Source organism: Acanthaster planci, unplaced genomic scaffold (genome assembly GCF_054643075.1).
Source record: "Acanthaster planci isolate LZ-2023a unplaced genomic scaffold, COTS_SCS Contig1, whole genome shotgun sequence".
NCBI lineage: Eukaryota > Metazoa > Echinodermata > Asteroidea > Valvatida > Acanthasteridae > Acanthaster > Acanthaster planci.
The window spans coordinates 753,970-767,208 of record NW_028257625.1 but is presented as its reverse complement, the minus strand read 5'-3'; the positions used below and the strand labels follow the sequence as shown (position 1 = coordinate 767,208).

General features: G+C 43.5%; 1 protein-coding gene across 1 annotated transcript; it reads right to left on the bottom strand.

Moving 5' to 3' along the window:
* Nucleotides 1–330: 330 nt before the first annotated feature.
* On the bottom strand, nt 331–8,861 carry LOC110986273 (collagenase 3-like). The gene is made up of 9 exons (XM_022248020.2): nt 8,421–8,861; nt 4,693–4,973; nt 4,168–4,457; nt 3,689–3,847; nt 3,142–3,302; nt 2,886–3,033; nt 2,583–2,722; nt 1,814–1,937; nt 331–1,326 (listed from the first exon to the last, which is right to left on the bottom strand). Exons 1-9 carry the CDS (start codon nt 8,535–8,537, stop codon nt 1,088–1,090), a joined length of 1,659 nt encoding a protein of 552 aa, XP_022103712.2. The 5' UTR covers nt 8,538–8,861; the 3' UTR covers nt 331–1,087.
* Nucleotides 8,862–13,239: the final 4,378 nt, after the last annotated feature.

Genomic DNA, 13,239 nt, shown 5'->3' with positions numbered 1-13,239 from the left:
TTTTGACTGGCACCCTAATCCCCTAACGTCCTCACTAACGGCAAAGCGTGCTTTTAAAATTGGCTAACCGTTGAGGTAAACTTTCCAAACGTCTGGTCAAAAGGTCACAGATGTTAAAAATGTACAAATCCTTGACTTTAAATAAATGAAAATTAGGAAACCCCCATTTTTACACCCGTTTCATTGCTCAAGGCCATTCAAACACATTACCCCCATTCACACTGTTGAAAACTTTTCCCGCACAGAATTCTTATACAACATCCCACGAGTACAAAATACAATGGTGTATGTATTACGTCGTGACAAGGCAACACTCTTTTAAGACACTACTTATTTTCTTAGAAAAGCTGTTTATTAGGGTAAACACATACAGTTTATCAAACACACTGATACGGTAACAATGCTTCTTCCCCATAACACAAGAAGCCATTATTTACACACGTAAAGACCATCTCGCCCGCGAGATGTCTAAAACGAGAACCGTCGAGAACAGTTTCAAATCATATTAAATACACGGGCTTCGCAATGTGGAAGCATTTTAGTACTCAAATAATTTAAACTCTCTCAAAATTAACTTAACAATCGCTTGACTGGAAAAGTGAATTGTACTTTCCTCACTTAATTATTCACAGACACCATTTTACACAGTATTGATACGAACGCCATTTTGGCCCCAGTATCAAGTCAGCCCCGCCTATATTTCATCCGAAATGAAGGATGTTCATATACAACCCCACGATTTACATTTGTCACTCAATTCAATGCTGTACTTGCTAGCCATTTGCCAGCCATAACTTTGAGGTACATAAAAAAGGGCCTCCCACTCACACGCAGTACTGTCTATTTTGGAAGACGCTTGGGGCGCTGTTTACGGAAAGCCTAAGCCATTACGGGTTCTTACTATTATTTCAACATAATTTACGATCAGGTCCTCATCTGAATCAGTTTGGTGGTGGTATTAAAATACCACGGGCTGTTTACAAAATAACTAATCAGAAACGGATCGTGGCTAAATAACTTTTCAAAAGACCCGAGTCACAATCAGCATTTTGAATTCCAGTTTACGGGCGGACACACTAAAGTTGCTTCACAAGCTCATTAACCAGGCCACGGCCAGTCCCACGACGGTGAGGGCGCCCGTCACCCCCTTCATCTCCACCGCTCCGTTCGGCTGTTCCGCGGCCTCCCTGGCCTCGTCTTCCATGATCGCCTCCAGGTTACAGTTGAGGAAGTCCGACCCGAAGTAGCGCGGGAATCCCGGGTCCACCGCCCTGGCCGTGTCGTTGTAGCGCCAGTACTTGCGTCCGCGGATGAAGTAGCCGTTGCCTGGTTGAGAGCAGGAAAGACGGAAAGAGTAAATTTAAAGACAGAGTCTTTCACAGTCGAGAGATGGGACTCCACACGAGTGGCCTCAAGTGTCTTGCAGCTGAACAATTACTCCACGTGTAGCAAATTAACTAGCAAGACCACCTGTCCAACAAGAAGTCCAGTTTACGGGGATTTCAAGGGATCCTAACGAAGTACTTCTCCTGATTGTGAATGAGTGACTTTTATCACGTGGACGGGGTTTTGGTACATCCTTCACCATGCCAACAAGTTTTACTGACTCTTTGCATGTGTGGGACGATTTCTGAGTGTGAACACATTTCCAAAAGGTATGAGCCTCAGTGAATTGATAGCATTCTGACTTTTTTTGTATCGTTGCTTTTGACTTAGCTGGGAGTGGGAGATAAGGCACGGTTCTTCCCCATCTTCAAGAGGGCATGCCTACTGGAACTCCCAGCATGGCCTGGATGCTCTTGCCGCAACTCACCGTCTCGTCCCCGGAATGCGGAGCCCAGGTTGCTCGGGACACCAGGGAAGATATCTTTGATACGATACGGCCAGTTAGGGTCTACCGTCTGCGTGGCTTCGTCAAACCTCCACACCATGTCGCCCTGCAGTATAAGATTCAGTGTTCGCCATTCAGGATAGGTCGACAAAAATCAAACATGCAACCGAATGAGACATGGGATGCAAAGGGAACAACAGGAGCACTGAAACAGCAACGAGGTAATCTATTTTCTTCTGCCTTTTACTTGCTAGTCTGTTAATCAGAATGACTCACTGACGACCAAGGTAAACATTCTAACGATTAGCAGTCAACAGCTCCTTCAATGGAAACCAGTTAATGAATAGAGAATGAACAATGCAAGCGCTACAAAACGTTGCGTCGCTAAAGGCTTTATTTCACTGGCTAGCGCGCAGTGTTGAGTCCATCATTCAAGAATCAGTGAGAGCTACCAGGGAAAGCGCCATCTTGTGTAATAGACCATATTCTCGGCGTCCCCAATTTCAGTCGTATTCCTGAACGTACAGTGTAAATTTTAAACCCGTAATAGGATGGTACCAGGTGATTTTGGGACTCAGAATGAAATCGTAGAATATAGTCTGGTTCTTTGAATTTATACACTACGTAGCGGAAATATGACTGAAATTGGGGACGCCGCAAATACGGTCTATTCTATCGCTACTGATATGGCAGACAATAAGGTGAAAGTGCATGAAAATGGACAAATTTTTAGGCCAAGAAAAGTACAGACCTTGAAAAAGTAAGTTTTGCTATATTCCTTCCACGTCATGGCCGCGTCAATGTCGACTGGAAGGTCGCGTGAGAGGTCACTGATGAGGCGCGGGTAGCCGTCTTGTAATGTGATACCGTCAAACAGCCAGTGCTGGTTTCCTGCGTCAGAACATTCACATACACGGTGACAGCCATTCTGTTTGAAACTACTCTGCTGATTGTATAACGGGTTTAGTAACAATAAGACTTCACAGTTTTTTTCACAGATTTCTACTGTCGATTACAGAGTCGTTTGTGGGGGAATTTGCCAAGGGGAACTTACCTTTGAAAAACAGCGTTTTCTGGTCGTGCCATCTCTCGTAGCCGGCGTCGATCCTGGGCGGGAGACCGACCCAGAAATACTTGTTCTTGTCCCCCTCGGGACTGGAGATGAGTTGGCCCTCACGGGCGATTCGCCAGTATCGAGCGCCCTGTTGAACGGGAGTCATGGAATCGATTAAATTCAGTTCAGGGAAGAAAACCTACAAGAGCACAGCTGACCAGAATCGAACCCATTCAAAATCAGTGCCCCTTCTCACCCTGAAACCGAAGATCTCTCCCCTGATGAGTGTCATAGTCGTGAAGGCCTTGTTGCAGGTGTCCCTGTCGGGCTTGGGCACGGTGACCGGGACCTCGGTGGGATCGGGTACCGGCCGGTAGGTCGGGTCCGGGTTCGGTCCAGGCTGAGGACCTCCTGATCCTGTTCGTGTAAAGAACAATGATGAGAATACATCCATGTCTGTGACGAAAGGACTTTGATAAATGAGAAGAAATCTTCAGAACTGCGTGATAAAATACAAAGCAAAACCCTCCGATGGAACAGTTTGCATACAACTATACGCCAGATGTGGGCTGAAAAGTTAATTAACTGTGGGCCAAGATGAACAGGCTACAAGTTATCAACCTTGCCAAATCGCTGAAAAGTTGAACTATCATGATCCTTCAAACCGTTTTCTATATGGGAGTCACATGTTCGTCAGCTGCAGCCATGTTTGGCAATGAACTTAGCTGCGTATAAAAAATAAGCTCTGTTCAACAGCTCTGGACAGGCATGTCATATAGCAATTTCCAGACATTTTTCCTCACCGTAGATCGTCTGAATGCCCAGGATGTCGTCATAGTGCAGCTTAAAGTTGGGGTCGTAACCGGGGAAGAAGGGCTGCATGAGGGCGCCCTGCACGGACGAGTGCGACAAGCCCAGGCTGTGGCCTATCTCGTGTGCTGCGACTTGGAGAAGATTCACGCCTGGGATGATAAACAACCAGTCAGTCAATTGATCAGTCAATCGGCAAACTGGCTGGTTTGACAAGTTACCACTCGAGCAGACAGTCATTCACTTGTATCAGTCATTAAGTTACCTTGTCTATCAATCCATGCGAACAGCCGGGTAACCACTTTCAGTAAGTCAATCAGTTAATCAGCCAGATGAAAAGCCTGCCGTTTGATCAATTTTCAATTAATCTGTCCTCACAACTCACATGCTGAGCAATGGCACAACCGTGCAATCTCCCAACATGGTGCACTCGAACGTGAAAATGGCCAATTTGAGGGAAACAATTTCTTACCGTCGTACGTGCCGATGGTAAACGTTTCAGAGTCGTCAAAATGCACGTCACCGTCCAGGTCTCCAAAGCCGCTGAGCGGCGGGTAGGCATGGGCCAGGGTGCCCCCGGGCCCGTCAAAGGGGAACTGATCGCCGTGGTTGTAGGGGGCGAAGCGCAGATATATATCGGCGTAGTTCGCCCCCGTCACTTCGTAAAAGCTCAGCGGGGTGATGTCGCTCCACAGCTTGAAGGCCTCCCGGATCGTCTCCACCACCTGACTGTAAGACAGCTCCGGAGGGCTGTTGAGGATTCTGAAGGGCAGAAAAGAGATGCATGAGTGATTGGCCTGCTTGTGTCTCTAAATAAGAAACTTTGCTCTAATTTGTCTAGTTATGTGATGCCACTTCCGAACACGATTATGCTATCATCTGCAACGCCTGTTTAAACATAAGAGTGCCAATACAATCTACATCGTAGTCGGTTGTGGTGCCTGTGTCTCTGAACAAGACACCTTGCTGCAATGTTGCTGCAAGAATTCAGTCTTACCTGTAGGTCAGATCTCTTTTGTTCCACTTTCCCCCAGTGTGAGCGTACCGTCTGAGCCTCCCGCCAAGCACCGTGCCGTTCACGCTACGGCCCACTGGGTCCGGCACGCCGCAACGCGGCCCCTTCATCACCTCCAGCGTGGCGGCGTCCACCGTGCCTGTCTCTGGCAGGTTGGCAAAGTACTGGACGCGGCGGATGGCAGACTCGACGTCGGTGATAGTGGCAATGTCGCCCTCTTCCGACGCCGGGGGATTCATGTAACCGTAGGACGTCAAGTATCTCTATGGTGGAAACGTTGAACAAACATGGCAAAATGAGTTTTTGAAGTGAAAGTGTGAGACCGCTGTGACTTTTGACACTCATGAAGCTACCTCCATCAGCGACATAACTACACAGAGATAAATCGAGATGGGAGAACCACAGAGAAATACAGGGCGGTAACAGTAGCAGGAAGCTTCAATGAACGCTAGCCCTGCTTTCTCCTTGCCGGTTTTATCGTCGCTCGTTGTTACTTCCAGAGCAGACAAGGTGAACAAAACAAGTGGTGACCAAATTAATTCCAACTGCGTAAAACGTCGTCACTTGCAGAGTTCAGTGAGCATTTATGAGCGATAGCTGGCGTGAGAAATACATATACATTACTATTCGGAAAATATAACTAGAAACTTTCTCCGAAATGAAAAGAGCTACAATGAAAAAGAACACAGTTTGTCTCTGTGGGAAAAAAGAGTCACCGGGTGATCAAAAGTATGATTGTGGAATGAATCAGACGGAGAAATTATAGATTATCCATCAAGCCAAAAAAGGTGATGCAAATGAGATTTTAGAAATATTCAACATGACTTTAAACAAAGAAGTTAACAAGCTCACACAATTCTTGTGCATGCTAAACCAAGGAAACATGCCGGTAGCGCAGGTCCAACCGCCCAAAGAAAAAAAGGACCAGCTAATGTGGATACACCGAAAAAGGGGAGGGGATAGAGTGTAGCAGGGGAAGGAGGAGGCGGGAAAATTGAAGAACAAATTGTCCGGTCATAGTTCACGTTTGCTGTGAGATAATAAGAGTGAAACAGAGTGGCGTATTTGGTCTGACCGCCGATTGCGGGAGCCAATCGGCTGCAGGCACAGTGAATCATGTTATTGCTCCGCCCATAAAATCGATTGAAGTCGTTTGGTTAAATCAAGCATTAATACATTTCAATCCTTCGTGCAGTTATGGGAACTCGAACCATTTTTTTAAAAATGAAAGAAATGCACAGTGCAGATTACCCATTCATTTACGCACTGTACAGAACCAGGCCATTTGGGTTTATTTCATGCGATAACATTGATCAAAGATTCAATGGAAGCTAGTTTGTTGGATACCGTTAATTAACACTACCACAACCACAATTAATATGGATTTTTATTTTGGGAATTCCTTTTAGGCCGCTATGCATACAAACATGGTGCAAAATAATCGAACAAGTGCATCGTTTCCTTCTTCCGTTCGGAGCACATCAAGAGGAAGTCATCATTTACACAATGCTTGTGACTCACAGGCTATAAATACTGACCATTATTGTATATTTAGGAAAGGAAATGGCCGAGGGGGGAAAAACCTCATCGGCAACCCCCTTGGTCGTCATGGTAACATGAAACACGCAGCCGGGGTCACCGGTTGAATAATGTCATCCGGGAGGTGAAGTCAGTGTGTGCATAGAAGAAACTGGCCAAGTTTAAGTCACAAACACCTGTAATAAAGAAATTGAAATTCCGCAAGACGCCTGACCAGGGTCACATGCGTTGACGACTTAGTTGAGACACAGAAGCGCGTAAGCACTCAAAAAGATGTCTCAAGAGCAATTCAAATTAGTGGCAAAGATATCTCGAGGGCAATTTCGATTGTTCGAGCCGATTGGTTCAAGTTCACAAAGAAAAGCTGTCGAGGGATTTTAGACAACGTTAAAAGAACAAAATCGAAGATCGTCGATCAATGTTCAATCAAATGATGGCCATAATGTCAAGTATCCATGACAACCAGGTCCATTAATCAGGATAACAGAGGGCCAGGGTCGGTTGCTTGTGCATCTCGCGTATTCCAGTTATATACTGGTGACCTCAAATTATACAAGCTGTTCAGGAAGTGGCGTTTGAAATCACTGGAACTCTGCATTCTAAAAATCAGGAAAAGGCTGCTCTAAAAATACACGATTTTAAGACCAAAATATCATTGTCGCCGCTGTTCATTTATACAAGCACCGCGCACACGAATATCATGGCTTTCATCCTTCAATAAGGCGCAGATTCGGCTGGGCACAAATGCTGAGATAAGTCACAGCGGATGAAACAGATTTGAAATGTACACAAAGCTTGAAGGTGCCGGGAAGTTCATACCCAGCGGCAAACACTTTTATGGTCCCAGTGATAGAATGCGTGCGTCACTACCGACCGCGACATAATGACGCATACACAGACTAATCAATCATAAGCCTTATCGCAAATACTGCATTGGGTGATTTTGCACAATAGTAGAAAGGCATTATGGGACGGAAAAAGGAGCCATGCATTATTTGCGATAAGGCTTATTCTTTCCATCACATTTGAAAAACACACTGCAAAAATGTGGTGCATGTGTTAACTAAGTTCGATATTACAAGAAGGTATTTTCGACAGCTCTAAAATGATCACTCAAGCAGGCATCAGGAAAGATCACCGACATTACGTCAGATTACACCCTGTGACTTGTATCATTAAAAAGGTACATCGATGTTTCATTTGTTTAACTCTTTTGTCTTCATCACCCAGGCTAGTGTTTCGTTCGCTGTCGACTCAGTGTCAGTCACTGACCCAAAAATACGCTCAAGACATTTATAGCGAGTTCATACACTGCGACGATAGGTCCTGTGCTTAAAGTGACCTCGCAGCAGCAACGCCGTCGGTTGTCAGAAACGGCATAAGGCACACCTTGGAGAAAACCCTTGAAAATATTCTCTTTTTTTGTTGTTGCGCTATTTATATTATCCGATCGCTTCCTGACAAGTGAGGGCGCAGTTGTTCTGATGTCATTTCAGGAAGACATTCAAAACGTGATTTTTCTTTCGAATTGTGAACGTAAATTTGGTCATGCATCAAAAATAATTTTGGGAAAAACTTGCTCACTGGCCTAGTCATGTGACACAACTAATCATCATAGATAAGAAAAGTCGAGACAAGTAAATTATATCCAAAATCTGGCAGTTCTTAGTAATGCAGATGTGACATCACACTATCGCTCAAATGCCTAAAATTCAAATTCACATAAGCATAAAAAGTTTTTTTAAAAGCACAACAATCAAGTTTAAATGACAGAAAAAGGTGCATCCGCCAGGACTGCACTCAACCAGTTGCATTACACGAGCCCTTTAAAACCAGATGAACCGGTAACAACTAGTAATGGATTTGCAGCAGAGACACAGTTGTCACAAGTTTCCACATGATCCCCCACAGAGAAGACTGTCTAGGACAGTCCCCGCAACACAGCAGCTGTGTTCCAAAAAGTTACCAGCGGTGCCTCGTCTCAAGAGGTTGAAAAAACTTTCAATGAGAAGAAATTCACATTATTGTAAGTTTTTGTCTTTTGCTTAACATTTCACCAAGATCAGAGGATGGCGTCTCCAACAGAGAAATGCAATCGGTAATTTGGAATACTTCTTTAGCGTTTGAAACTTTGAAAAAAAACATGGAGAAGACCCAAGGCTCGAACTTACAAATGTCGCCTCGGCAACTTCGGGGTCGTCAGAGATCGTGGGGAAGCTTGTAACGAGAGCTGCACAAAACACGACCCAGACCGCCCGCCATAGGTTCTCGTTGATACCTCTCGACATCTTGAACCGGTCGGCCCTACACCGTCTATGCAGGAAAAAGGCACTTGACGACAAGGGTAAAATTACTAGTTTCTGAGCTAATGAAGCTGATATTTCTGTAGTTTGCCTAAGTGCTTAGGTCCGTTGACACAGGCAGTTTTGTGTGGGGATAGTCAGTGTGTACGTTTTATATAGCCACGAAACCCTCGCTGTCGAACGATGACGCATGCGACCGGAATTCTGCAGTCACTCATTCATCACATGCAGTGGTTGTGCTGCGGTGATCTGTGCATGTTGTACAGTTGTATAGTGGCACCGGGGCTAGCTTTGAAGGCCACGCCAACCTGGCGTGCTGTCGACGGTGACAAAAGGATTGGCCCAACAACAAACGTTGAAGATGGAAAGTTGCCTTATAATACTGTATCCGTTCTCAGGTGCAACCCACGTAGCCATCGATGCTTGATAGTATCGACAATGGAACAATAATCAATCACCCCCACGCACACCAGCGTCTGAGAACACTTCTTTGCATTTCAGTAATAAACAACATTAGCTTTCTGAGTCAACACTCACGAAGTTAATCACTATGCAAATAACCGAACACCTACAACTTAACTTGTGAAAACGGCCTACGTATTTGTCTTTTTTGTGTAAAGAGAAATGAACTTATAAACCTCCAAAAATGTCTTTATAGCGGCTAAGCAGCCAGCTACATCTGTTTAAATATTGAACTTTTGGAAGATTTGGTAAACGGTCCTTTTTGACCTTTCAAATTCAATTCAGGTTCGTGACATCCTTTTTTTAAAATTTGGGCTTCATTTTTCAGGAATCCAACTCTCTAAATTCCAAATGTTGCAATTCAGTCCTTTCCAGGGATAGTGTACTCAATGAAACCAATGACCGGACGAATTCCAGTGAAATTCAATCAATCGAATAGAACGAGATTTCACTGAGTTTCCACTGGGACTTATTCTGTTTCACGCTTTACTTCTTTTAAATTTCAATCGAAATTCGGATTAACTTTCAGTCCATTAAAAACGTGGACTCCCTTTTTCTGTTCTCTCTCTTATTTTTCTGGCTATGCGAAGCTTTGTTTCTTTTTTTCCAAACGAAACGCCAAATTAGAATTTGGGAACTTAGCGGAATGATTGATATAATATTGTACTATTGCATCAGCAAAGTCTAATATTTTACAATATCCTTCGGTCGCTTTTTGTTATTTTTTTAATTTGTTTTAATTTCGTATCCGTGTGACTTTAGATGGAAAATGATTTCACAGAGTTTTCGGTTACCATGCAAGGCACCATAACCTTGCCTCTCCTAATCAGTTCCCAGCCCCTGCAACGGAAGAAAGTTTCCTTTAGCAGACAAAACAAAGTCCTTAAAAGTCCATCCTGCAAAAAAAATTCAATTAACAAGGGACTGACAATGCTAACAATGACATCATTCAGGATTGGGTTGAGAGGAACAGATCCGATCTGAACTGTTTGCGGTCGAAGTTGCGGTCAACCAGATTAAAAATCGACATAACGTTGCCCTTGTACAACATGCACAATGGCCAAGACATTTGATAATGTAGGATCGCCCATCAGACCCCTGAAATCAAAATTTCTCAGCGGTTGCGAGTGTATCTGTAAGAAGATCTCTCTCTAGTAAAACATGTACATCCGCTTTGTAAAACAAGCACTGCGCTGCCGTACCAGGATCGTCTCTGTGTTGGCAGTTTATGAATATATATCTGTGATTGCCAATAAACTTTGTGGGAAACGTGTCTGTGGTGTCGATACACAAAGATTAGTATGTTGAATATTCTCTATTCTGCGCGTCGTGATGTCACATTCTTTCTAAAACAGTAACCTTCGTTTATCAGCAACCGCATGTATATTGTAACATCGATTTCCGGTACGGAAGTCCAGTGTGGACTGAATTTTCAGTTATTTGGGAAAGGAGTTGGTAAAGTCTTCAATTTCTTACCTTCTTCGTTGCTGGTTTAAAATGTTTCTTGCATCCGTCGAGGACTCAAACAAACGTTAGGAACGGTCCAACAACACAGTCCGCACAGTGTCAAAACTTTGTAAATTCAATCGTCGTGAATGAGTGAGTCACTTCAAATATTCTCTGGAAAATCTCAAGAAGTATGCTCGGACCTATTAGTTTTTACCCTTTCAGAGAGAACCAATCCCAATAAAATGAAGTCGCTTTTATAGTCGATGCATAAGGTTGCAGGCCAGGAAATTGGTCCAAAATTGCCTGCGCGGATCGAATCACGATTTGTAGGCTGTGAAATTCTCTGCTATTGGAGCCTTTCGTGGCACGTGGACTGGGGTGGTTTGTTAAAAAGGTGGATGAAATACAGGCGCAAGACTGTCAACTTGTATTTCTGAAAATATTGGACCAAACGGGGCCCTCCAATTCTGCCATGGAGTGTAGGCATCAATTTCCAAAATGGTGATGGGCCTCTTGACTGTTTTTAGGGGTGATTTTTCTTTCTGGAGAGAAATATTTTCAAAAGTCATCGGTTAAGCCACTGAAAATTGAAAGGAAAAGGAAAGATCAGGAAGTGAGCTTTAATTTGATATGTGTCTTAAACACCTTTGAAACTTGTATTGTTCCTGATTTTTTTGAAGTGGAGATATTTATCACTGTTGTCTATGACAACTTATTTACAAGTCTGCTACCATAAGGGGGGCCAAGCGCAGGGGTAAGGGTTGTGTAGGCTTGATTCGAGTCTGACTCATTTCCCTGCGGCCGAGTTGATATAAATTCAGACGTTTGAAGTAGAAAGAGATGAAATGCTTTTGAAACAAATGGTAGATTTTATTTCTGGTTTTTTTTTCAAATTTCAAAGAAAAATGTGGGAAGTCGGGAACATAATTATTTTTTCCTACTTCTAAACAATCGCTTTTTGACAGGAAAACAGATTATACTTAATCTATTCCGGTTAGCAATAAAGAGCAGTTTGAATCACATTGAATATTTCCAAAGCATGTTTTCGACATTATAACTCACTTAGACTGTTTCCTAGCGCATTAGTGTGTAAACTATCGAAATTATTGAGCCATAAACCGTGGAATTTTTGTTTGAACATAATATTACCGATAGATAAGAGAAAAAAATAAAATGCGAGAAATAACTTGAATATTCAACATATGACCCTTTATTCAAGAACATTTAAACAATTTTAACAAATAAATGCCAAGCCCATCTGTTTATCGTTTCCTGGATTTGATGATGTGACTCTTGTTTGCCGATTACATAACATTGTTCCCAAGTTGTGTGACTCTCTTTGGTTTTATAGAGCGTTGCCAGGCAACACTGGAAATCCCGACCGGCTGGCTTGTTTCCAGAGAAGTGATTTTCCAGAGAATGCTCGTGAGGCCTTGAACCATTCAGGGGAAACATAAAAAGTGCATTTCTGTTTTCCCAAGCAAGTCATGTAGAAGGAAAGGAACATTGAATGGGCGATTTTGACCTTATCAACCAAGTTGAGCTATGAAAATGTTCAGATTAAAGAGTTGTTGCGCCGGTATTTATGAAATGTGAGCATAAGTGGAAATGACTGTTGTCTTTCTGTCTTGGTCTTGTATCCCGTATACTTAGCTCATTTAGGCTAGTAGGAATCTATTAATTTAAGCCACCCTTTCAATTTTGGTGATCAGATTACGATGATGTTTTGCTACAAAACATTTTGACGGTCGTGTTACCATATTTTAGTCCACCGCGGTGTGCGTCAGTTTCCCTCTAAACGGCACGGCCGTAGAAGCCACTTTCGTCTCAACTTTCAATTTACCAGACTGCGTTATTTACCAGTTGCACAGTCTGATCCCTGCTCGACGGGACGGTGCACCCGATCTGCCGACGGACCCTGGCTGAGAAACATGGCCAGGGTAGGTCCTCTTTTCGGTGTGGTTCAGGAACGGCTTGCCTGTGGCGACAGACAATTTTTGCCCACCCGTAGTGTGTAGGACAGCAGTCGATGGTTCGGATTTATAGAACCTTCTCCAGCCCGACCGCTGCTGCCATTTCGGGACAGAAATGTAACACAAAGATGACTCACGCTCCACCGTTTGAAGCTTGGAGCGATGTTGGACGAGACTCCTTCCAACTTGGGAAAGCTTGCGTACAGTTTTCCAGATAGGGTTGCAGCCTGGCATGTCACCTCGATGACTCCGTCTTGTCTTTCGCCTTTAACCTTAACCCACGATGTCCATATGCAGGGTTTACGAAGGAAAATAACATTGAAATAATAAAATTGAGGGATCGAGGACTAGCTGTTAAGAGTCCAAGTGAAAAGGGGGTGTCCTTGAAAACATTGATTTATCCTGGCTGCTTTTCCTACCTCCATGGCTGGTATGAAGTGGAAATGCTTAAATCTGCGATGAATTGGGACATATTGTATATTGATGACATATACAAAAATCAGATGTTAAAGCCAATTTACGATCAATCTGCTATTACTAATGGGTAAAATATGCATAATGAGTCTAGCCAGATTCAGTGTTTTGGAGTCGTGACCTTTTACGATAATCCCACAGGAAATATGGAAGGTTTTAATTTCAGCATGATTTACGCACTGTAACTCGTGCATACATTTCTTGTTTTCCCAGTTGACCCATTATTAGAGTTAGGTAAAATGTAATGTAAATGTTGAGGTGTTCGTACGCCAATTTTTAGTCGTGCAGCCCTTTTCACTGACCGCAAGACTCCGTCATCAGGTCTGAGG